The sequence below is a fragment of the Urocampus carinirostris genome, chromosome 20 (genome assembly GCF_059441175.1).
Source record: "Urocampus carinirostris isolate Australia breed hairy pipefish chromosome 20, RoL_Ucar_1.0, whole genome shotgun sequence".
NCBI classification, from domain to species: Eukaryota; Metazoa; Chordata; class Actinopteri; order Syngnathiformes; family Syngnathidae; genus Urocampus; species Urocampus carinirostris.
This window is the reverse complement of record NC_142368.1, coordinates 1,480,716-1,506,478: the sequence shown is the minus strand read 5'-3', so window position 1 is coordinate 1,506,478 and position 25,763 is coordinate 1,480,716. Positions and strand designations below refer to the sequence as shown.

The 25,763-nt window shown below is 44.2% G+C and overlaps 1 protein-coding gene and 1 long non-coding RNA gene across 3 annotated transcripts; one reads left to right on the top strand and one right to left on the bottom strand.

The window, feature by feature from the left end:
• The first annotated feature begins 1,660 nt into the window (after positions 1 to 1,660).
• On the top strand, positions 1,661 to 23,201 carry bach2b (BACH transcriptional regulator 2b). 2 transcript variants are annotated; one of them, XM_088325569.1, is made up of 6 exons: positions 1,661 to 2,020; positions 7,251 to 7,329; positions 15,891 to 16,148; positions 19,954 to 21,372; positions 21,511 to 21,717; positions 21,814 to 23,201. In XM_088325569.1, exons 2-6 carry the CDS (start codon positions 7,327 to 7,329, stop codon positions 22,285 to 22,287), a joined length of 2,361 nt encoding a protein of 786 aa, XP_088181695.1. In that variant the 5' UTR covers positions 1,661 to 2,020; positions 7,251 to 7,326; the 3' UTR covers positions 22,288 to 23,201. The 2 variants fall into 2 exon arrangements, with proteins under 2 accessions (XP_088181695.1, XP_088181696.1); XM_088325570.1 differs by lacking the exon at positions 1,661 to 2,020 and adding an exon at positions 2,717 to 2,756.
• On the bottom strand, positions 12,675 to 25,016 carry LOC148345946 (uncharacterized). Its single transcript, XR_015848333.1, has 3 exons — positions 24,887 to 25,016; positions 14,935 to 15,051; positions 12,675 to 13,929 (listed from the first exon to the last, which is right to left on the bottom strand). It is a non-coding gene; the product is annotated as an uncharacterized LOC148345946 (long non-coding RNA).
• Positions 25,017 to 25,763: the final 747 nt, after the last annotated feature.

Sequence of the window (25,763 nt, the reverse complement as noted above, 5' to 3'; positions counted from 1 at the left end):
GGTTACTTGAACTGGATTACTTTCAATGACTTTTGGATTACTTCAATACCAAATATGCTAATAAAAGACAAAAGAAACTCAATAGGAATAAAATGATGACTCACAACACGTGGTAAGCTTTCTCTCCTGGCTTTGATCTCCGGCAAAACTAACAAAATGTGACAGAAACAAAATGAAAATCAATCCAAACATCATTTTTGCCGTTCCATGTATTCTGTTACTCCCTCAGCCTGCACAAAATTGAGTCATTTTATTCATATTTAGTTTCTTTTGTTTTTTATGAGCATATTTGGTATTGGAGTCATCCAAAAGTCATTGAAAGTAATCCACTTAAAGTAACCCTACCCAACCCTGTGCACTTTCTAGACCAGGGGTGTCACACTCAATTTTCTTGGGGGCCGCCGAAGCTAGGGTCTGGATGAGACGGGGCCGATTTTGGCATTCCGAAAGAAAGTCTAAACCATATTATGGCTCTCAAAGAACAGTGTGGTTTGCTCAAGGGCAGTTGGAAACAGATTAGATTTATATATATATATATATATATATATATATATTGCCATTTATATCAACGTTGTGAAGCATTGTACGCAACACAATTAGCCATGGCACTCCGGGGTATTTGTAAAAGTAACTGAGGAGCCATTAGCTGCGGCACTCGTGCGCGCCGCCATCTTGATGGCCAAGGCCACGTTCAATCGAATACAACAGGGGTGTCGAACTCATTTGCGCTGGGGGCCACATACTAGAAAGGAAAAACTCACGGGGGCCGGACTAGTAGGTTTTAGAGAAAGAAGAAATAAGGAGAGAGCAGATGAAAAGAAAGAGAAGAAGGGAGACCAAGTAAGAGAGACATAAAAAGGGAGAAAGTGAGAAAAATAGAGAAAGCACAATAGAAAGAGGGGGGAGGAGAGAAAGAGACAAAAAAAGAAAGATACATAAAAAATTGAGATAAAAAGAGAAAGAGATGGTGAAAAATCAGAAGAATGAGAGAAAAATAAGGCTGTTTTGTACAGTATTGGGTGGTAAAATAATTGTTCAACATAACCACTGTATAACATACCCTCAGGGTAAAACACCAGGGACTCCCCTGCTATGCCGCAAGTGACGCTAACCGAGTGAAATAGGAGTGTGAAGGGGGGCCAGAGTGGTGCTAGGAATCAAATGGACTGAATCATTTCAAGGCAGTGAAGTGTTTCTGGCGCTCTGTTGTTCACAGTCACATCAGGAAAAAAACACTTTTCACGGAGTTTTGTTGAACTTTTTTCATTTTTATCTAGCGTTCTTCCATCATATTTGAGGCCGAAAGGTCTCGCAAACCCTAGTTATAGGGTCACTAAATGTGAGAGGATGTGAAAGTAAAGCGACTGAGTGGAAGAAAGCGGAGATCGGAAGGATGATGACTAAAAGGAAGGTTGATGTGTTGGCCTTGAGTAGATAGATCCTGTCCTTTAAAGGAGAGTTTTGAAATGTTATATTTGGGGGTGCCTAGGTTGAATTTGGGGCGCTCGAGCACCCCTTCAAAAACGGGCTGGTTATCCCCATGCATAAATGTAAGCCATTTATTTGGATTGCTCCAGGAATGCAGTATTTCTTTCCAATTTGATTGCCAGGCCACCCCTGTCGCTTTTCCTGGAACGCCCCCTGCCTTGCCACCTTCAAGATGGCGACTCCGTCGACGCGCCACCCCGCCCCATAGAAGTACGGACGCCCTCCCGACAGGCGCCATTGTTGTAACCGACGATGTTGTGAATGAACGACGGCGAGTGACGTCGGCGGCTGCTGTCAACAATGCGGCGGCGGACGAGAAGCGCTCCATTGGACTGCGACGAGCTCAGCGGAACCGCCGCCAATGTACGGCAAGAACTACACTAGAACCAAATCGGGTTTGTTTTTTTGTGTACCCTCGCCGAATCGGATCGCGTTGTGGACGAGGAGCACAAGAAGAAAAAGACATTTTCTGTCCTTTCGCTCGAACGATCATGTGAGAGAACTTGCACGGGAAACGATCGAGAAGAAAACGGTGAGTTGCTGTTTTCTTTGTGCTACTCGGACCTCGATCTGCTTTTTTCTATATTTCATTGTTTTGCATCTTTACTAAAATGGAACCGCGATTCGGTTTTAGAGGGTTGAACAAGGGGTTTTGGTACTTTGCAAAGGGGGGTGGAGGGGCTTTGCGGTTATCCGCTTGGCGACCCGATTAGCCTTCAACTTGTGGGTCTCGAACGCGGGAAGGAAAAGGCGAGCCGGACCGCATCCGTTTTGGGGCGTGTTGGCTGTCAGCCTTTTGGACCGCACGTTGTGCTGCCGGAGTGTGTTTACTCCAGCCGATCGATCCCACCCCTCGTGACGCAACCACGCCTCGGCCACCATTGAGGGGGGGGATCGAATCGAAGCATCAACGCCAGAGGTCAACAAGACTCCTTGCCTCCCCATCCAACAACCAGCCTTTGTTCTCCCTTTTTCCCCCCTGCCATCCATGTTTTCATGCAAAGATCAGAACCCGGTCCTCAAAAGAATCGAAGCTGAATGAAAAAGCAACAGGGACGAAAACAAACGCGAGCCGAGTTGTGAAGCGCTCTTGTGTCAGCACAAAGGAATGCGGGCCTGGACCGCCGCCAAACTGGGCTGTGGACTGAACAGCGCCGCTGAAAGACAATTCTTGACGTCACCCCCGAGGACTTTGCGCTTCGTCAGACCAGTTCCAGTGGCTACTTTCGGCGGACCTTGCTGAAATCTTTCCCGTTCATGCTCACAAAGTAAGAGGGAAGTCGGCGCTGAGCAAAAACCCCAGTCGGGTTTGCAAGTTGCTCTGTTTTCCCAAAGAATCCCGCATAGGGGTCTGGGCTTGGGCCGGCCCACCTTGACTGACTTGCAGTTTTTCGCGATTTTAAACATTGCCTAGACCCAGAGGCTGCCTCAGGGTTCTCCCAAGGTATCAAAAACTTGAAAAAGTCTTACATTTGAGAACTGCAAAGTAAGGCTGAGGTGCCGGGTACGAAATACCTTTCCCGCTCCCTCGGCGCAGGGCTTTAAAGTCCTCTAAGCCCGAACAGGTCAAGTCAAGTCATTTTTATTTGTGACGCCCTTAATCACAAAGAGTCTCAAAGGGCTTCACAGGTTATTACACAGACTATTATGACACCATCCCCTGATCTGGAACCAACATGAGGGCAAGGAAAAACTCAAAAAACCTCAACATGAGGCAAATGAAGAAACCATGAGAAGGGACCGCACATGTGGTATCCCCCTTCCAGGATTACCAGACAGCAAAGGAATAGGTGCAAGATTGCTTTAAAATTTCATAGAATGTGGTCTTGAAAAGGTCTTAAATGGAAAAAAAACTGGGGGAACACTGAGCATACAACAGGCTCTCATTATCTATCCATCCACTTATGGAAGGTCAGCAACCTCAGGAAGGAACTCTGTCCTCCCTGTCCCCAGCCACTTCATCCAGTCAATCCGACAAAATCCTGAAGCAAACCCAGAACATTCTAGAGTAGGGGTCTCCAACCCTTATTTAATCCAAAAGCTACTTTTTGTGACTATCCTATCCATCTATCTATCTATCTAGACATCTATCTGGACATCTATCTATCTATCTAGACATCTATTTATCTATCTAGACATCTATCTATCTAGACATCTATCTATCTATCTAGACATCTATCTATCTATCTAGACATCGATCTATCTAGACATCTATCTAGACATCGATCTATCTAGACATCTATCTAGACATCTATCTATCTAGACATCTATCTACACAACACATCTATCTATGTAGACTACTATCTATCTAGACATCCATCTATCTATCTATCTAGACATCGATCTATCTATCTAGACATCTATCCATCTATCTATCTATCTATCTATCTATCTATCTAGACATCGATCTATCTAGACATCTATCTAGACATCGATCTATCTAGACATCTATTTAGACATCTATCTATCTATTTATCTATCTACACAACACATCTATCTATGTAGACTACTATCTATCTAGACATCCATCTATCTATCTATCTAGACATCGATCTATCTAGACATCTATCTATCTATCTAGACATCGATCTATCTAGACATCTATCTAGACATCGATCTATCTAGACATCTATTTAGACATCTATCTATCTATTTATCTATCTACACAACACATCTATCTATGTAGACATCTATCTATCTAGACATCTATCTATCTATCTAGACATCTATCCATCTATCTAGACATCAAGACATCTATCTATCCCTACCTACCTACCTTGGTCATATCCCTCAAGAGGGGTGACCAACAGCAAGACAAACACATACAATAACAAAGAAATTAAAAAAGGGAAAAAAATAGCAAAAAACACACACAAATATTTTGGGACCATGGCCAACCCAATTGGCCAAACACCCAAACAAGTTAGGCACCTAAGTCGGTCATGCTTTCGTCCCTCCAGATGAAACGGGACACAAGAAAGCGGCCATGTCGCTCGGGTCAGGGTGACGCAACACACTCTTGAACAGCAGGGCCCGAAAGCTTTCACTGGTTTACCCCTGCCGTATCATAGAACACGTCCAAACATCCCAATATCCTTTTAAAACACCTCTCCACTCATCACCAACAACCTAGTTAGCGCAAAGAGCACCCAGTTTGACACGCATTTCTAAAATAAAAACATGTTATTACAAAGTTAATGGAAATACGGTTAAATAAACTCAGTCAACCAGCACTTTTGTTCTACTAGAAATAACAATGACCCAGCACTGGTGTGCCATTTTCGGAACAGGTCCACACACACCTTCACTGTTCTTAGGCGGCACTCTGGTGCCCGCGAACACCAAGTTGGAGACCCCTGCTCTATCATCTCTCTAGCGCACAGGTGTCAAACAGGTGGCCCGCGGGCCAGAACGGGCCCGCTAAGGGATTGATTCCAGCCCGTGAGACAACACTCAGAGAAGCGCAAGGGAAAAACAAGCTGCAGGTTGAAATATGTCAACTTGATGTTGCCAAAGCCAGGTGCCTCAAACAAAGACACGTTACATGTTTTTATTTCTCTCTCTCTCTCTCTCACTTTCTTTTCAACCCCTTTTCTTCCACTCTGTCTCTTTCACTTGTGTCTTTTAACCTCTTTTGCTCTAACTTCCTTTTTTTCCTTTTCTCTCTCTTCTCTTTTTCTCTTCCTACCCTTTGCGCTTTCTTTTCTCTTTTCTCTCCTCCTGTCTTTCTATTTCTCTTTGGATTTCTTTCTTCCTCTCCCTTTCTTTTCCCCCTCTCTCACGACTTTTTATCTTTTGTTTCTCACACTCTCACCCTCTCTCTTCTTTTTCTTTCTTTGTCCCGCCCTCTCTCCTTTTCCCTCCCTCTTTCTCTTATTTCTTGATCTCTCTTTTTCTTTCTCTTGAATCTACTAGTCCGGCCCCCGACAGAATGTCAATCGTGTGGCCCTCGAGTTCAAATGAGTTTGACACCCCTGCTCTAGCGTGTCCTGGGTTGTCCCGGGGGCTTCCTTTCAATGGGGCAAGCCCGGAACTTCTCTCTAAGGAGGCGTCCAGGAGACATCCTTACCACTCTTCATCAACCGGTCCTCAGGTTCACAAACGTACAAGCGTGCACCTGCATAGGAAGTCGGTGGGAAGTGGCATTTCCTTTTGCGTCACACACACCAAAGTGCATTCAAATGAGAAATGTCATGACCAATCTTCCCTCTAGGCTGCGTGGGTGCGCAATTGCGCACCGCCCAGAGCTTTTCCGCGCACAAGAAAATCTAGCCGGCTCACAAAAATCAGGGCTCCAAATTGCTCATTAAGAAGCGAACTAAGTCAAAGTTACAGTGCATGAAGTTAAAAATACACGGGTTCCCCCGACACTGTGTTCTAAATGCGGTATTTTGATGTCAAGGACGAAGTCGAACGAAGTTGAGTAAAGTCAGTAGAGTTTTTCCAGAACCGGCTTTTTTGGCTCGGCTCACTAAAAAGAACTGGCTCTTTTGGTTCCCAAAAGGCTCTTCAGGTTGTTTTTACTTCTTTAATCCCTTCACAACCAAATATGTAAAATTGTGCACAAAATGACTTAAAGGAAAGGGGGGGAAATAGAACAAAAAAGAAAAAAAATACCAAAATGAAAAAGTAGTGAAAGCTGAGAAAAAAACGGAACAAAAGGAGAGAAAAAGAGAAAAAAAGAGCAGGAAAAATTCTGAAATTTAGAAGAAAAGAAAGAAGCAAATAAAAGGGAAACAAGGTAATAGAGAACAAAAAAGTAACAGCTAGGGAAAATAAACACAATGAGATTTTTTTTAAAAAGGAATTTAAAAAAAAAAAGGAGAAAAAAACAGGGAAAAAGAGGAAAAAGTTTGTGTTGCTTTCAAATAATTTCCAATGATATCAAGTGAATCTTGTTGCCAACATTGTACTTCCACTCAAAAAATGTAATTAAATACAGTTGTGTATCGTGCTACCGACTAAATAAGCCCCCAAAAATGGTAGTATTTTTGCGACAAAAGATACCAGGAATAAAAGAAATGGAAATCTTGTGAAAGAATTGTAAAAACAAATGACGTTTGTAGTCAATTCATTCAAAAGCGAAAAATAATTTTGCATTGCCGGAAACTGATGTCAAGTTTTGGACATGTTTGATAATGATTTAGTTGCCACACTTGGGATTGCCGTTGCTCACTGTCGTTTCAAGCGTTGCTCACCGACTTTGTGTGAACGCTCAGACCCGTAAGGAAAATGACAGGGAACATTGGTCGTGACTATAAAGGCAAGAAGGCAACGTGTCGAACTCCTCGATGTTCACAATTTCCAGCTGACGAGCGTGTGTTTCTTCTGTTTCTATTCGGAGGAGCTCCCATATGGAGATGATATTTGCTGAGATGATTATGACTCAGTAAACGAACTTCTTAAGTAATTAACTTGAAGCTCATGAGTTGATTCCTTCATAGTTTTTTATGTCCTGAAGTTGGAGCTAGCCGAGGTAGCGTTGGACAAAGTTTGGGTGCTATAATAGGCTAGGATAGACATGGGTATCTATTGAGTTCCTCAATACTTTTGTGACTATTAACTGTAGTTTTTAGGTAGTCATCGGGAACTTTACAATGGCTTTATTCAAAGGCAGGAAAACCGAACAATTCCAGTCAACCCTCAAGCTTTTTATAAACAAACTGCATCGGTTATCGTCCAGGGAGCCTCAAGATATATTGTTCTGTTTGGTTCTTTGCTTGACTCTGGAATATTTGAAATTCTGACTTCTCTTCTTCCAGGCCACTTCCAATCCTGAGACTGCAGCTCCGAGGCTTCCTGCTCCAATGACGGTGTCTTCAGGCACCCCATCACTCAATGGTGAGCTTCATTTCTTTCCAAACGGCACTCCCCGGTTATGTTGTTGTTGTTGAGTCACTCAAGGCGCCTAAGGTAATCCTTAGTAGCGCTAGACTCGCTCGTGGGGGGCTCCGTAGTTCTCCGAAGGAGAGGGGGCTGCGACGGTCCTGTGCCGCCAGGCCTGACGGGGTGTGACCCAAGCAAACCAAGCAGACGAAGCCTCTGAAGTCCTCGGTACGTTCGGACAGGCCGGTGCATGATTCATGGAAGCCCCGTGGGCAGGTAGTACAGGTGATTGGGGTGTGGTCGCAGCGAACGGTTCGAAAGCACCACTAGCATTTGGACCGGGGGCCAGGGTTGCTCTCGAAGTCGCCCGCCCTAAGAAGAACAGAGAGAGGAGAGTAGAAGAAAGAGAAAGGGAGGGACAGAGAGAAAGACAGACAGACAGAGTAAAATGCAAAAAAAGGGGAAAAGAGAGTGAGAGAAGTGGGGAGAGAGTAGGAAAGAGAGGGATAGAGAAAATGAGAGACAAGAGTGTAAAGGGGGAAGAGAGAAAAGGAGAGACAAAGAAGGAGAGAGGACCAAGAAAGAAAGAGAGAGCGAGTCCGAGTGGATCGAGTTGGATTCGTAAGGCTCCCCTGGGAGTGAGACCTTCGCAGGACACCACGGGAAGGTGTCCTGCCCCCGGTTATGTCTTTGGGGGAATGCACAGTATTGAATAGCTCTGGCAGAAGTTCACCAAGGAAGGAGTCGGCTTTTAACCAGCATATCGATTGAGACCAAAGCTGGAGTTTCTAGTGCCTGGCTCTAAGTGCAGGAACCAAGATATGGCCAAAACGGAAGGGGAGGTGTGGGGTGGGGGGGGGGGTCACACTAATTCAAATATTTGCTCACTGGCATAGCACAAGCGACGAGCAAAGCCAACAGCAATGGCACAGGTTGGATGAGGAGCAAACTATCAATGGCATAGCCAGTGTTCCCTCTAAGGTGCGCACATTCTCAGCGCACAAGAAAATCGAGCCAGCGCACAAAAATCAGGGCTCAAGATTGCTAATTAAGAAGCGGAATAAGTCAAAGTTACAGTGCATGAAGGTCAAAATACACAGGGGTTCCCCTGACATTGTGTCTTAAATGCAATATTTTGAAGTAGAACGAAGTTGAGTAAAGTTAGTAGCGTTTGTCGAGAACCGGCTTCTTCGGCTCGGCTCACTAAAAGGAGCCGTGTTTTGTGTCCTAAACGGCTCTTCGGGTTGTTTTTGCTTCTTTAATCCCAACATGGCCAAATATTATGTAAAATTATGTACAAAATGACTTAAATGAATGGGGAATAGAACAAAAAAGAAAAAAATACCAAAATGAAAAAGTAGTGAAAAGCTGAGAAAAAAAGAAACAAAAGGAAGAGAAAAAAAAGAAGGAAACATTTAGAAAAAAGCCAGAAAAAAAGAAAAAGAAACGTAGGAAAAAAGTAAATAGAGAACAAAAAGAAAAAAGTAACAGCTTGGAAAAAATAAACACAATGAGATTTTTTTAAAGGAATTTTTAAAAAAGTAAAAAAAAAAACTGTTCTGTATCTCGCAACCGAGTCAATAAGTCCCCCAAAATGTTCGTATTATGCGACAAAATATATCAGGAAAAAAAAGAAATGGAGATCTTGTAAAAGGATTGTTGTAAGAACAAACGACGTTTGTAGGCCGTACAACCTTTGCAATAGTTCATGAGTCAATTCATTCAAAAGAGAAAAACAATTTTGCATTGCCGGAAGTTTTGGACATGTTTGATAATTACCGTATTTTCCGCACTATAAGGCGCACCTAAAAGCCTTTATTTTTTTCAAAAGCTGACCATGCGCCTTATTATACAGTGCGCCTTATATATGGATCAATATTAAGTCGCAAGGTCTCGCAACTAAGGCAAGCAGCCGCCGACTAGATTTTTCCTCGTAGGCGATGTGGTCCGCGGTGTATGCTGGGATACATATGCCGACGTTTCATTTCCCAGCCAATGTGTCAATCATCATTTGAATCGATCACTATTGGATAAAGTTATTCGGAGGTAAAGGGGGCGGATCCTTTTTATCATTTACAGGTTCGCATAGGCTAAAGGGGCGAAACAAAGCCTGCGATTGGCCGAAAAAGATGAATGTGAATAGCAAGTTTGGTTGTCTACGGCATAGAGTAAACATGATTTACCATTCTGTATTTGTAAATATTTTACTCTCCTGGATTGACTACACTCACGGATATAAGAGGACCACGGTTGCACATTATTATTGAACGCAACGACTTCGGTGAGCTACTCCGGCTATATATTTTCCCACTATCTTGTTTCAGAGTGATCTTGATGTTTCTGTGATGGGTCTTTTTTAGAATTCAACTCAATTCCAAGTGTTTATTGTCATATGCACAGTAAAGTTGCGAGCGAAAAAGAAAATAGAAACTAAGGAATGGTTGGCATTTCTTGAATCCCAAGACTTTAACCTTCCGAATGATATTCGGAACGATGCGTTTGAGTGACATCGTACGGACACCGCATCCGCACGTGTTCTCGACACGTATTTGCTTCTTTGCAAGCTTTGGGAATGTTAAGGGGGTAAGAAGTTGGACTGAACCATCTGACTGTTTTGTCCACGTTCCCATTGTAGCGCCTTGTAATCCGGTGCGCCTTATGTATGGAAGATATAGGACCAAAAACTATTTTTCCGGGGTGCGCCCTATAACCCGGTGCGCCTTATAGTGCGGAAAATACGGTCATTATCTTGCCTCACTTGGGATTTTGGTTGCTCACTGTTGTTTCAAGCGTTGCTCACCGACTTTGTGTAAACGCTCAGAACCCCTAAGGAAAATGACAGGGATTATTGGTCATAGCTGCATGTTGGAGTGGTAGTTTGTTTGAATGTTGTGGGATTTTCATCCCATGCCGTCACAAAGTTCCTTTCTGAACCCTCAGTGTGTTTTTGTTCCAAGGCAACAGGGGGGCAAGTGACGACGCCACGCTGACCTCCCCTTCTTTTTCCTGCAAGCAGCATACTTGAACACCCTCTTAAGCCCCTCCCCCCAATTCCTCAAAGAGCGGTCTGGAAATGTCGACGCGCGAGTAGAGAGCAGCCCCGCAAATTGTGGGAATCCCCCCACCGCCGAGATGTCGGGCGGGAGAATGAGTCGGCGCCTCGGAATGCGCCCCGAAGACTCGGTCACTCGTTGACTGAACCGGCTGAACCTTTCGAGCTCCTCCCCTTCCACAACAGTCGGGTAGTTTGTCCCTTTTTGCTCTCTTGTATGCGCCCCCTGGCTGCGTGGGATGGAACAACAGGCGTTATTGTTTCCGGTGCGACTTGCTCAAACAAAGGCTCTCAAAAAGCGACTCACGCGAGAGCAATTGCATCGTCATCTGCGCGTTATGAGCACCCGAGCAGACTCTTTGAGTCTCAGGATGTTCCTGGGGTCCAATGTTCCCTGTCATTTTCCAGGGGTCTGAGCGTTCACACAAATTTGGTGAGCAACGCTTGAAACAACAGTGAGCAACCATAATCCCAAGTGTGGCAAGATAATTCATTATCAAACATGTCCAAAACTTGACATCAAGTTACATTTTGCTTAGTTTCCGCCAATGCAAAATTATTCTTCACTTTTGAATAAATTGACTCATGTACGATTGCCTACAAACATCATTTATTTTTACAATTATTTCACAAGATTTTCATTTCTTTTTTTTCCCGGTATCTTTTGTTGCATAATACTAACATTTTTGGGGGCTTATTGAGTCGGTTGCATGATACAAAACTGTATTAATTCACATTTTTTTCTCTGTTTTTTTAATTCCTTTAAACAAATCATATTGTGTTTATTTTTCCTAGCTGTTACTTTTTTCCTTTTGTTCTCTATTTTTTTTTTTTACTTTGTTTCTTTCTTTTCTTTTTTTCTGGCCTTTTCTGAATTTTTCCTTCTTTTTTTCTCTTCCTTTTGTTTATTTTTTCTCAGCTTTTCACTACTTTTTCATTTTGGTATATTTTTCTTTTTTGTTCTACTTCCCCCGCTTCCTTGAAGTCATTTTTTGCACAATTTTACATCATATTTGGTCGTGTAAGGTTGAAAGAAGCAAAAACAACCTAAAGAGCCGTTTGGGACCCAAAAGAGCTGTTTCTCTTTAGTGAGCCAAGCTCGAAAAACTCTACTGACTTTACTCAACTTCGTTTTACTTCGACATTGATTTAAAAATACCGCATTTAGAACACAACGTCAGGGGAACCCTTGTATTTTTACCTTCATGCACTGTAACTTTGACTTAAGTCGCTTCTTAATTTGCAATTTCGAGCCCTGATTTTTGTGCGCCGGCTAGATTTTCTTGTGCGCTGAGAATTGCGCACGCGCGCAGCTTAGAGAGAACATTGTTGGGGTCCAAGACATGGGCGGGCCTCTTATTATTACCATATTTTTTTTCGAAACCTGATTATGTGCCCTTTGCAATATATATTGATTTGGATTGATAGCCCGGCGCTACTGCTTGTGTTTTATCCCTTCCCAAAATCAGATAAGCACCCCAATTTTTGGGTCCAAACAAATGTTAACAAAGAAGCTCAAAAATGGTTTACGCCACAAGGCTAAATTCTGCCATTGTGCATTGTTGAGCGGTCAAGTTGTGTTCAAACAAGAAAGCTTTTGTTGTCAATGAGATCGGCAACGAGAAATTGCCTGCGGACATTCAAGTCCAGGCAGACGGGCAATCCTGGCTACTTCTGTGTATTCCGCCAGTATGTCGCTAACTACCAACTAAATCCCTGAAATCCGTCACGGTGTGATGTTGACTTTACGAGCTCAATAGTCCTCACTGTCAGTGTCATGACATTCCTTGCCGCCAAGTGTCAATCCGACCCGTGTCCTTTTCAAAAGAAAAGCCAACCGGTACTGTCGGCCCGCTGACTCATCACCACTCGACTGCAGACAGGTAAAATTGACAAATGAAATGAAATGATTTATATAGCGCTTTTCAAGTCAAGACTTCCCAAAGCGCTTTACAGTGTGCTTCACATTTCCCAATAGCGGCCGTGCAGCCATGTAAGGCGCTAACCTGCTTATTGGGGGCATTAGGGGTTCAGTGTCTTACCCAAGGACACTTCCACATGTAACTCGGAGGAGCCGGGATTCCGACTGCGATCTCTTGATCCCAAGACGAGCGCTCTACCTCCTGAGCCGCTAAATCTTAAGAGTACAATCCCATTGAAAAGAGTGGTCCCGATTGGTGTCCATTTATGGGAGGAGCATATTTTTAAGTACATTAAGATAAGACAGATGGATAGATACTTTATTCATCCCTGTAGGGAAATTCACACTTCCAGCAGTATCCTTGTGTTGAAAATAAAACAATAATAAAGTTAAAGGAATATAATACAGAAATACCCAATGTAACGTGTTGATATAGAGTATTTAAATAGTGCTACATAAAATACACACCGTCATAAAAATAGGGTAATATGCAAATGTGGGGTTGGGGTTTGATGTGGGCTTTTACTCCCCCGGGTGGAGTTAAAGAGCCTCATGGCATGAGGAAGAAATGATCTCCTCAGTCTGTCCGTGGAACAAGACCGCGATAGCAGTCTGTCACTGAAGGTGTTCTTCCGTTTGGAGATGATGCTGTGTAGTTGATGTGATGAATTGTCCACGATTGACCGCAGCTTTTTCAGTGCCCGTCTCTCAGCTCCAGTTGTCAGGCTGTCCAGCTCTGTGCCCACAACAGAGGCATCCTTCTTCTTGGCGCTGTGCCGCATAGAAGAGGGCGCTTGCCACAACAGTCTCGTAGAACATTTGCAGGAGCTTTTTGCAGATGTTGAAGGACGCCAGCCTTCTGAGGTCGGCTTTGACCTTACAGATGGCTATTAAGTCGTTTCTACTCGTTATTCTTGCATTACTCTTGTTTCACAAATGCTGGTATTTGTCCTAAGACATCACAATATACATGCTTTGTGTTATCCAGCCAATATTGCTTTCATACTTGAGAAGTTAAATCCGTCAACCAAAAGCACGCCCAAAAACCAAGGAAGCAGGAAAGCAAAGTGAAAATATGAATCGTCTTAATTTAAGTTCAAAGCATGACCCTCTGTCCTTAATCCAATGAGCAGTGGGTGGGCTTTGTTGACAGAGCGTTGAATTTGACAAGTAACGCCGGGCAGATATTCGAAACGCCGAGCGCAGTCTATAGATAACCCTCCGTAGGGATCACATGAGCAACGTTACCATATAAGACGGCAGCAACATGACTCACCCGGCCGACCGGATGACTGACCTACTACTATGTGGGAAGTCATGATTCATGCGAGCTGCATTTAAACCAGCAGGGGCTGAAAATAATCCGCCGGCCGTGCCGTCATGCAAACGCACGCGCGAGACGGCCGCCCTCGTAGGCTGCGCCGCTAGCGACCGTTTCACCGAACGAAAAGGGAATATTGCCATGACTGGATCTGCAAGTACACCTGTCTGAGGTAACCTTTGCAGCCAGCATCTTAGTGACTCGAGTGATTTGGGCAAATGGTGGTCATAGTATCCGCGGTGTGCGCGACTTCTCGGGCAAAAGAATGCAGGCTGAAAATTGAAGCCTTCTCTGCTTTAGGTCTTTGTTTTAACAGTGCTTCTGGAAAAAAAAGCATGATTTTTCTCAACTGGTTATTTTCTGACGTGATTATGCTCAAAGACACCCTAAAATGCCATTTACCGTATTTTCCGCACTATAAGGCGCACCGGGTTATAGGGCGCACCCCGAAAAAATAGTTTTTGGTCCTATTTTTGACATACATAAGATGCACCGGATTATAAAGCGCTACAATGGGAACGTGGACAAAACAGTCAGATAGTTCAGTCCAACTTCTTACCCCCTTAACATTCCGAAAGCTTGCAAAGACGCAAATACGTGTCGAGAACACGTGCGGATGCGGTGTCTGTACTATGTCACTCAAATGCATCCTTCCAAATATCATTCGGAAGGTTAAAGTCTTGGGATTCAAGAAATGCCAACCATTCCTTAGTTTCTATTTTCTTTTTCGCTCGCAACTTTACTGTGCATATGACAATAAACACTTGGAATTGAGTTCAATTTAAAAATAGACACTCCATTCCATCCGTTATATGCACCGCTTATCACAGAAACATTGAGTTCAGTCTGAAACGTGAGGGTAGTAAATCCAGGAGAATAAAATATTTACAAATACAGAATAGAAAAAAATGCTTTCTCTATGCCGTCAGCCACGTGCAATACACATTCATCTTTTTCGGCCAATTGCAGGCTTTGTTTTGCCGTTTAAGCCAATGCCAGCCTCTAAATGATAAAAAGTATCCGCCCCTTGACCTCCGAATATTTTTAGCCAATAGTGATCGATTCAAATGATGATTGACACATTGGTTAGCCAATGAAACGCCGGTAAATAAATCCCAGCATACACCACGTACTACTTGGCGTTCGGGGGAAAATCGAGTCGGCGGCTGCAAGTTAGTTGGAAAACTTTGCGATTTAATATTGATCCATAAATAAGGCGCACTGTATTATAAGGCGCATGGTCAGCTTTTGAAAAAAATAAAGGCTTTTAGGTGCGCCTTATAGTGCGGAAAATACGGTAACCATCATTTAATCAAACAATCTCACCTCATCCCTTGCACCTGGAAGTCCATTTGCTTGCGCAGTGTCCAATATTACATCAAAGAGAAAGAAACCCGTCTTTGCTCCAAAGGGTCCAAGCATGGCTGAATTGTGACAAGTTGCCTGTTAAAAATTACAATATTATAGCAGCATATTTTAGCAAAGGGGTCAGGAACCTTTTTGTCCCAAAGAGCCATAAAAGCAAAAAATGTTTTGAAAAGAAATTGAGAGCGCCACATCCTATATTTACATACAAAATTTAAAAAACTGCCAAACACGCTCTCTAGACAAAAGCTAATTCTTCGGCGCATTTTATTTCACTGTGTGTCATTTGATGATTTCATCAAATGTATGAAACGATAATAATGCCAAATCCTGTGTCCCAAATCAATGTCAATATACCATTTACATTTTGTCTTCCACCTTCAGAAAAGAGAGTTGAGGCCATTTTTTTCCATGAAATATGTCCTTAATAACGGTTTCAAAACTAAGTGCATGCAAAGTTATTTTGTAAAAATGTCACAAATAACTGCAAACCATAAGCATATCGCCATATTCACTGCACTGAGCGGGAGAGAGAGAAGGAAGTGCCTTGCCAGCGTTTTTATTCATCAGTTGAAATGGTTTCTTATCCAACTTCTGCATGAAGTCGCTTCGGCTGTCTATGGACCAAAATTGGGATGAAATCACTTGACTTTGGAACGCCACAGAGAGATGTGCAATAGTTGCATTTTATTTCGGAGCCATACGTACTCATGAAAAGAGCCATATGTGGCTCCCGAGCCATAGCTTCCCTACCCCTGTTTTAGCAAGTTATTGATTCATTGATGTGTATTTGCAAGGTGTTTGTTGTGGGACCACGCTCTATCAAGCAAAACATCTTAGTAGACGAGTTCGGAGAAGCTAAACGTCCAATCAGTTTAACTTTGGTTCTTATCGAGTCCAATCCGCTCTTCTTCCAGATTGCCAGCGGCGGAATGTCGGCGGACGAGGAGCCCCGAGCGCCCATGTACGTGTATGAGTCGACGGTCCATTGCAGCAACGTCCTCGGATCCCTCAACCGTCAGCGCCAGCAGGACATTCTATGCGACGTGAGCGTCCTGGTGGAGGGCGAGGAGTTTCGCGGCCATCGCGCCGTGCTCGCCGCCTGCAGCGAGTATTTCCTGCAGGTGCTGGTGGGCCGGCCGGAAGATGGCTTCACAATCAGCCTTCCCCAGCAGGTGAGTCCCTCACGCTTTATCTTGTGCTGTTGGCTCGGTGCGTCTGCGTGTGAGTGGCAGCTGATTCTGTTTCATGCTTTGTCCGTTGTATTTTTTTGATATAGCAACTCTTTTGTGCAGCCAAACAGTAATTGCGCACTGCTCGCACATTTTCAGCGCACAAGAAAATTTTGCCAGCAAACAAAAATGAGGGCTCAAAATTACTAATTAAGAAGCGACTTAAGTCAAAGTGACAGTGCATGAAGGTCAAAATACACGGGTCCCCCTGACGTTGTGTCCTAAATGCGGTATTTTGAAGTCGAGTCGAAGTAGAACCAAGTTGAGTCAAGTTAGTAGAGTTTGTCGAGAACCGGCTTCTTCGGCTCGGCTCACTAAAAGGACCCGGCTCTTTCGGGTCCTAAACGGCTCTTTAGGTTGTTTTTGCTTCTTTAATCCCAATATGGCCAAATATGATGTAAAATTATGCACAAAATGACTTCAAGGAAGGGGGGAATAGAAGAAAAAAGGAAAAAAATACCAAAATGAAAAGTAGTGAAAAGCTGAGAAAAAACAAAAGAAAGAGAAAAAAGGAAGGAAAAATTGAGAAAAAAGCCAGAAAAATTAGAAAAGAAAGAAATGTAGGAAAAAGGTAAATAGAGAACAAAAAGAAAAAAGTAGCAGTAACAGAAAAAATAAACACAAGTAGAAAAAACACAGAATAAAAAGTTTGTGTTGCATTCAAATAATTTCCAATGATATCAAGTGAATCTTGTTGCCAACATTGTACTTCCACTCAAAAATGTGATGAAGTACAGTTCTGTATCTTACAATCGATTCAATAAGCCCCCAAAAATGTTAATATTATGCGACAAAAGATATCAGGAAATAAAAAGAAATGGATATCTTGTGAAAGACGTTTGTAGGCTGTACAACTTTTGCAATAGTACATGAGTTAAAGTCATTCAAAAGAGAAAAATAATTTTGCATTGCTGGAAACTCAGCAAAATGTAACTTTATGTCAAGTTTTGAACATGTTTGATCATGAATTATCTTGCCACACTTGGGATTATGGTTGCTCACTGTTGTTTCAAGCGTTGCTCACCCACTTTGTGTGAACATTGCTTGTGACAAATCTGACGTTGAATGTTGCCTGAAACCACTTTAAAGTGAGACGAGGCGAGGACGTCCCAGTTCTGGAACTGTCTTGTCACGGGAGCATGAAGTGAAAAAAAGATTGCGATGACTAAAGCAGTTGGGCTGCTTGTAAACATTGTAGACGTGAGTTCACGGCCTCCTGACTGTCTGCCTCTCAACTGCACCGTGAGCCGATTACCAGACAGCGTCCGATTTAATCCTCCGTGTGTACGTCTATTAATGCGCTGCTTTACTGCTCCGCTCCAGCAAATAAACGTGCAATCGCTCTGTACAATTACAGGGGTTATATTGCATTCGCTGTCGGAGTAGTTCGAGTTGTCCATGTAGCGGTAAAATGCTACATTTGTAATATCGTTTTTTCCCTAACACCGAGAAAGCATTTTCGTGCAACTATCACTCAGCCCAGTTGTCAAGGCGTTCCTACCATTAGGACTTTGATAAACAAAGAAACAAGGAACGTAGGATAGTTCCTAGTCAATGTTCCCTGTCATTTTCCTTACGGGTCTGAGCGTTCACTCTAAGTCGGTGAGCAACGCTTGAAACAACAGTGAGCAACGGCAATCCCAAGTGTGGCAACTAACTCATAATCAAACATGTCCAAAACTTGACATCACGTTACATTTTGCTGAGTTTCCGGAAATGCAAAATTATTTTTCTCTTTTGAATGAATTGACTACAAACGTCATTTGTTTTTACAATTCTTTCACAAGATTTCCATTTCTTTTATTCCTGGTATCTTTTGTCGCATAATACGAACATTTTTGTGGCTTATTGAGTCGGTTGCATGATACAGAACTGTATTTAGTTACATTTTTTAGTGGAAGTACAATGTTGGCAACAAGATTCACTTGATATCATTGGAAATTATTTGAATGTAACACAAACTTCTTCCTCTTTTTCCCTGTTTTTTCTCCTTTTTTAAAAAAATCCTTTTTAAAAAAATCTCATTGTGTTTATTTTTTCCTAGCTGTTACTTTTTTCTTGCTTTTTTGTTCTCTATTACCTTTTTCCCTTTAATTGCTTCTTTCTTTTCTTCTGAATTTCTGAATTTTTCCAGCTCTTTTTTTCCCTTTTTCTCTTCATTTTTTCTCAGCTTTTCACTACTTTTTTTGTTCTATTTACCCCCCTTCCTTTAAGACATTTTGTGCACAATCATATTTGGTCGCGTAGGGATTAAAGAAGCAAAAACAACCTGAAAAGCCGTTTAGGACCCGAAAGAGCCGGTTATCTTTAGTGAGCTGAGCCGAAGAAGCCGGTTCTCAAAAAACTCTCCTGACTTTACTCCACTTCGTTGTACTTCGACATTGACTTCAAAATACCGCACTTAGAACACAGCGTCAGGGGAACCCGTGTATTTTTACCTTCATGCACTGTAACTTTATTCGCTTTTTAATGAGCAATTTGGAGCCCTGATTTTTGTGAGCTGGCTAGATTTTCTTGTGCGCGGAAAAGCTCTGGGTAGTGCGCAATTACGCACACACGCAGCTTAGAGGGAACATTACCTACAACCATAGTGGTTAAGGGATCCAAACGACCAAATATGGAGCCGAACGAATACTGTTCTGCAAATACAAAGTCAGTGTGATTGGTTTCTTGTTAGCTTGTGGTCGGGCTGCTGTGGCTAGCGGTTGTTTTATCCTGGCATGTGTGCAGCAAGGGCACACAAGATCTCAACCTGCAGATGGCAGCTGATGACGCTACCTGAAAATAGAGGCGTCGCTATGCCGAGATCTGGTCCTTATTGGGGCTTACTATAAATACGCTCCCTTGCTCGGCTGCAGCGGGTCAGCCGACGCCCCCTGGCCCACGGTTTGATTGAAGTCGAGAGGTTTGCGGCGAGCTAGCTATTGGTGCGCAATGAGCATCCGTGCAGTGTAGGCGTCAAGGGAATCTTAGCTGGCTGGCTGGTCTGCTTTGATGGTTTGCAATTTAGCTGCTCTGGCCACTGCACTTGTGGGAGTCAAGCCAAAGCCTCAGCCCTCACTCGAAGGGTTATACTCGGACACAAACAGCCACTCCCCCAACGACTCGCTAGCGGCAGGCAGCTCCTGCCTTGACGTCTAGTAGCGACACAAGCGGCATACTGACGGACAAAAGACGATTAAATAGATTTAAGGGACTTGAAACAGCCATATTCAAATGTGCTATTCTTCTTGACAAAATCTACTATCCCACTAAAGAGTTAATTGAGTTGAAGCCAAGTCCTGGCCACTGAGCTTTAGCTAATGAAGCGCTTCGAGGTGGGAGCGGAAAGGCCTCTCAGGGGGAACGAGCATCAACGGCCACAACAGACATAATCTGGTGTCTTACACACCATTAGGCTCGTAAGCTTTAAGCCGCAGACGCTTGACCCGAGGACACGCATTGTGTCATTGACGCTCCGCCTCCAGAAAAACAAGACTTGAGGAAAAAAAAGTGGTGTCAAGTGGAGAAGACACTTTCCAGAAGGAACAAGGAACAAGTACTGCTCAAAATAAGCCATGGTTGAAAAAGACAAAACACTAAACTGATGACAAAAGACAGACTACATTTCTTGGTGGTGTCTGGACCTCAAGCAATCCATTATTTGTCCATAAAGTGGAAACCAGTTTCTGAGAAAAAGTAAACGAGGGGTGTTTAATACAGTCTTTATGAAAATCTGCCTGCTTTTTTTTTTTTTTTTTTTTTGCAGGTTACGGTCAGAGGATTTGTGCCATTGTTGCAGTTTGCCTACACGGCCAAGCTGTTACTCAGCAAGGAGAACATTCAAGAGGTTATCCGCTGTGCCCAATTTTTGCGCATGCACAACCTGGAGGACTCCTGCTTTCGTTTTCTGGAAGCGCAGCTGCGGAGCGAGGGCGAGAGTGTCGACTCCGAGGACGAAAGCAGGCGGTCCGAGGCACTGTGGACCCCTTCCCCGGGGACGGAGCCTGCTGATGATCGCTGCATCACAGAGGACGACGCGCCAGCCAAGACCGCCCGAGGCAGCTTCGTGGACGGCACTTTGGACTCGGATCGACGCAGGGGATCAGACCTGCCTCGATGCCCCAAGTACAGGAAGTACCAGTGGGCTTGCGACAAGCAAGCCAACACCTTGAGGACCTCGGGTTTTCCTCATGAAATAAAAGAGAGCACAGACGGAGGGCCAGTCGCCGGTGCTATCACGTCGCCTTTGGCGCAGATCAAGGTCGAGCCGCCGGCAGAGGAAGAGGCTGCCTCGTTAGGCGTCTGGGGGGATTTACGTGATTTCGGCGAGGAAGATGGCGTGTCGGCCATGGAGATGGATCATCCCGTGTCTACGGAAATATTAGGGGCAGCTGAGTCGGCGTCCTGCGTCCGATCATTATTAAAAAAAGGTCCGGACAGCCCCCGGCAGCTATTAACCAGCAGACTCGACTATCCCCAGGACAAAGTTGACTCTCAGGGAGATCTCATATCATCACAAGACTTTGCCGGAGAACTGAGCTTGTCCTTCATGTCCCCAGGGAGCAACGCCAGTTTTGCCGCAGGTCTGGCCCTCAAGTCTGCGTCCTGTGACGCCATCTGCAAGCAGGAAATTGAGCTGGATCGACGAAGTGTGATCTTTTCCTCAGGAGCCCGCAATCACGCGGGAAACCCGGCGCATTCCTACCCAGGTTGCGCCCCCTTTGAGATGGAGCTTTGCGAGCACACATCGAAGGGAACCTTTCCGGGAGGGAGTCAGTCTCTTCCCACCTCTCAGGCCTACTCCCCTGGCCCTGTGTCCACTGAGCCCCAAGTGCCGTGCCGCCCACGGGCCAACACCAGCTGCCCGCTTCCGATTAAAGTTTGCCCACGCTCGCCACCCTGTGAGACGCGCACCAGGACCTCCAGCTCCTGTTCTTCCTACTCGTACGCAGAGGACGGCAGCGGCGGTTCTCCGTGCAGCCTGCCTCAGTTTGAGTTCTCTTCCTCACCTTGCTCCGGCCTGGCCCGCTGCCTCAACGTGGAGCAGCAGGAACGTGCTTTCAACCGGAGACAAGCCAAGATCAAATGTGAGCAGTCCTACAGCATCAATTCCAGTGACGAGTCTGGTTCCTTTTCGGAGGGAGACAGCGAGTCCTGCGTCACACAAGAAGAACGCAGGCCAGAGGTGAGTTTTTTTCCCCCCCTGGAATATATGGCCAACCACTAAGACCGATTGGCAATCAGTCAAAAAGTAGCATAGCACATAGAAAATAAGGACCAAATAAACTCTTAATGCTCTTCATCTCTGTTTGTGAATTTTCAGGTGAAGCTTCCTTTCCCCGTCGATCAAATCATAAATCTTCCACGGAACGACTTCCAAACATTGGTGAAAACGCACAAACTGAGCTCGGAGCAGCTGGAGTTCATTCACGACGTGAGAAGAAGGAGTAAGAATCGCATCGCCGCCCAACGCTGCCGCAAAAGAAAGCTGGACTGCATCTTGAACCTGGAATGCGAGATCCGCAAACTGGTAAGCCGGGGCCGATACATGACGACAAATCCTGCCGCTGACTGAATAATCTTGGAACAATCATGGAATATGTTCTGTGCACGTTTACAACTGTAGGTATGTGAGAAGGAGAAGCTGCTCACGGAGAGGAACCAGCTCAAGGCTTGTATGGGGGAACTGTGGGAGAACTTCTCATGCCTGTCCCAGGAGGTGTGCAGGGAAGTCCAGCTGAGCCCTGAGCAGATTCAGTCTTTGCACCGGTCTTGCCCGGTGCTACGTCCTGCTGACGCCAACACCGGGCATCGCCAGCCCAAGCCACCTTCTTCCGGACTACCACACAACACCTGCACTAGTAGCAGCAACTTCCATCGCGCTGCCTTTTTGGACTCCACCATGCCTGACAGTAACACTCTGGCTTCCGCCCGCCCTTCAGAGAGCCATTCGCTGGCCAACGGAGAAGACGGCCAATGCCTGAGCTCGGATTCCAGCTCGAACGGGCATAATTGCAGTCATCAGACGGTAACCGTGGATTTCTGCCAGGAAATGACGGAAAAATGTACGACCGGTGAGCAGCCGCTCAAGGACCCCTGATCGAGACCACTCGCTTTTGTCTCGTTTGGTGTTGTCGTGGTTCTTTTTTTGTATTTAACGATACTCGGTTTGACAAAGTCTCTCCTTGGTTGTAGAGGTGCGCAGTTTGTGCCAGTGTTGACGAAAAAAATGTTTCTATCGGTTGGTTTTATAAGATTTTTTTCGGCGACACTAAAGTTGTCTTAAACGCAGAGGTGCTACTCCTATAGAATTCTCTTAGGGAATGTGGGAGCTCCTCACTAAATCCTTCACATGGTGCTAAGGCCTAGCAGCAGCTTCTGGGACTGGGGGGGGATCATGTTTTTAACTGTGTCACATGCAGCACAAGGAGGAACCTCAGTGGACAGAAACCAGCACAGTTTGTATCTGCGGCTTTTTACCTTTGACGGCACGCCAGCCGTCTCTCCACAACTCGGACTCTCGTCTGTCTAGTCTACCTCTCGGACTATTTTCTCGTGCCGGAAGCGAGGCCTTTCGGTCGCCAGCCCTTCAAACCTCAGGAAATCACAATACAAACCCGCTGAATGTTCAACATCATTCATAAAATGTTCAAGATGCCAACGTTCTCAGAAAAGAAATGGCTGTAAAGTGTGGATGAGAAAAAATGTGTACAGGCAGGTAAACGGACAACATTCCTTTTTTTTTCTTCGACGCAAAGGCTTTGAGAAGGATTCGCTTGCCATTTTGTGCTTGTTTGGCAAATGTAAATAATGTCTTTCTGGGACGTCCCACATGCAGGCCTACGTGTTTATTTTTTTTCTATCTTGTCGAGTGATTGATGAAATGAAACCCATTTCTCAGGAAATTAGCGAACCACTAGTGCCCAAAACGTTTCATGTTCAAGGTTTTTTTTTTGTAATAATGTACAGTGAACCAGGGCACTGTATTAAAAATGGATGGGGAAGAAAATCGCACACCGCCTGAATCCTACCTAAGTAACGCTTAAAAAGGAATTGCCACCGCTCGTCAAACACTAATTGGAAACTGTCGGCCAGCTAGCTAGCTGCTTAATATCTTTGGGTTATTGCAGATGCGATAACACTGATGTAACGAAACAAAAATGAAAATAATTACCGGCAGAGTTTGACATTTTTCTCTCCATGTTCACATGAGCAGCGTGTGTATGTGCTGCTCTGATTGATAGCTACTGACAGAGCTAGCAGTTAGCTCCCGAGCTAGCAGCTAGCTATAGAAGCCGGCAGGTTGCTTGCGAGCTAGCAGCTGCTGGTGCCTTTGTTATAAAGTTACATAAATGAAAATAATAACCAGCAGATTCTTCTCCATGAGCAGGGTCTGTAAATACTCCTCTGAATGATGACTAATTACAGGGCTAGCAGTTAAGTGACCAAGCTGGTGGCTAAGCTATTGAGCTTACTAGGGTAGTAGCTAAGCTACCGAGCTAGCAGCTAAATTGGCATGCTACCAACCGAGCTAGCAGCTAAGTTACAGAGCTAGCGGCTCAACTCCAGAGCTATCTGCTGAGCTAGTAGCTAATCTACTGAGCTCACGGCTAAGTGATCAAGCTGGTGGCTGTGCTACAGAACTAGCAGCTAAACTGCCGAGGTAGCTGCTGAGCTAGCTGCTAAGCTACCGAGCTCGTGACTTAGCTAGGGGTTAAGCTACTGAGCTAGCTGCTAAGCTCCCAAACTATCTGCTGAGCTACTAGCTAATCTAATAACCTAGTGGCTATGTGTATGAGCTGGCTAAGCTACAGAACTAGCAGCCAAACTGCTGAGTTAGCTATAGCTGCCACATATTTTCCTTTTTATTGTGACTCTTTTATTTTTTTTTAGTTCATATTGCTCATTTTATTCTTCATGTTGATGATGTCTGTGTATTGTCTGTACAGCCCTTTGAGTCATCTTGTGATTAAGGGCTATACAAATAAATGACTTGAATAGGCCACGAGCTAATGATTGAGCTAGCGGCTAAGCCACTGAGCTAGTGGCTAAGCTCCAGGGATAGCAGCTAAGCTGCCAAGCTAGTGGGTCAGCAACTGAGCTGGCAGCTAGCTTCCGTGATAGCAGCAAAGTGAACGAGATGGCGGCTAAGCTAGCTGCTAAGTAACCGGCTAGCCGCTAAGCTACTGGAATAGCAGCCATGCTACAAAGCCAACAGCTAAACTGCCGAGCTAGCGGCTAAGCTACAGAGCTAATGGCTTAGCTACCTCGCGAGTAGCAAACTGCTGACCTAGCAGCAAAGTTAAGGCTAGCAGCCATGCTACTAAGCCAACAGATAAACTGCCGTGCCAACTGCAGGGTAAGCTGCTAAGCTACCGAGCTACGAACCGAGCTAGCGGCTAAGCTAAAGAGCTAATGGCTAAGCTACCTAGCAAGCAGCAAACTGATGACATGGCAGCAAAGCTACCGGGCTAGCGGCTAAGCTACCAAGGTAGCGGCTAAGCTACCAAGCTAGTGTAAGATTAAATTGGAAAAAACAAGTCAAAACCTGCCTGTTTTAATTTTTTATTTGTAATGTTACACGAGTGTAATCGCATTTGGCAATGAAAATTCAACGAAGGTTAGTAATGTGCGCTAGCGCCCCCCTAAAAAGCAACGAACGAAGAATGACCGGCACCCAAAACAAGAGCAGCGCTTACCTGGTTTCTTCCATCAGGTGGCACAATTCGGCTAATTGCTTCCATTAGGACAGAAGAACACGCAGTTTCTTTTGTTTTTTTTAAGGACAAAACACAAAGACAACTTTATCGGCCATCGCCTTCCTCCCCACGTCACTCACGTAAGACATTTCTTTTCGAGATACGCACATCAGCCGCTTTTTGTTCAACAAGTTTGCTTCTTATTTAGTCTGTGGGACATTTTTTACCTTATACAATCTAGTCATAGTTTGGCCGCTTTCACAAAGTCCGAAACTTCAGATATTTTCAGGGATCAATTTAAATGTGCACTATCAAGAAAATTTCAATTGAATTCAGTTTTCGTTTGACAGGGGAATTTGTCATTTAACCCTGGCAATCATTTTATTTTATCAGTAATAAAAGAGCAATCTCATGCAAGACACCAGGAAAATATAATACACGTTTTTATTCCTTGTGCTTTATACTTTAACTTGATTACCTTCAATTACTTTTGGATGACTCCAATACCAAATATGCTAATGAAAGACAAAAGGAAACTAAATATGAATAAAATGACTACATTTTGTGCAGGCTTGGGGAGGAACGGAATACATGGAAAGGCAAAAATGATGTTGGCAAGCTGTTTGGATTGATTTTCATTTTGTTTCTGTCGCATTTTATGTTTTGCCAGAGATCAAAGCCAGGAATGAAAGCTTACCGCGTGTTCTGAGTCATCATTTTATCATATTTAGCTTCTTTTGTCTTTTATTAGCATATTTGGTATTGGAGTCATCCAAAAGTCATTGAAAGTAATCAAGTTAAAGTAAGCCTACCCAACCCTGTTTAAGTGTAGCCCTAATGTTCATCGGTTCAATTGATATACAATTACTAATTTGCA

Excerpts from the sequence above, each read along its gene's own strand:
- bach2b (XM_088325569.1), top strand. Across the intron at positions 16,149-19,953 it reads CAATCAGCCTTCCCCAGCAG|GTTACGGTCAGAGGATTTGT; the intron begins GTGAGTCCCTCA and ends TTTTTTTTGCAG. Across the intron at positions 21,718-21,813 it reads AATGCGAGATCCGCAAACTG|GTATGTGAGAAGGAGAAGCT; the intron begins GTAAGCCGGGGC and ends TTACAACTGTAG.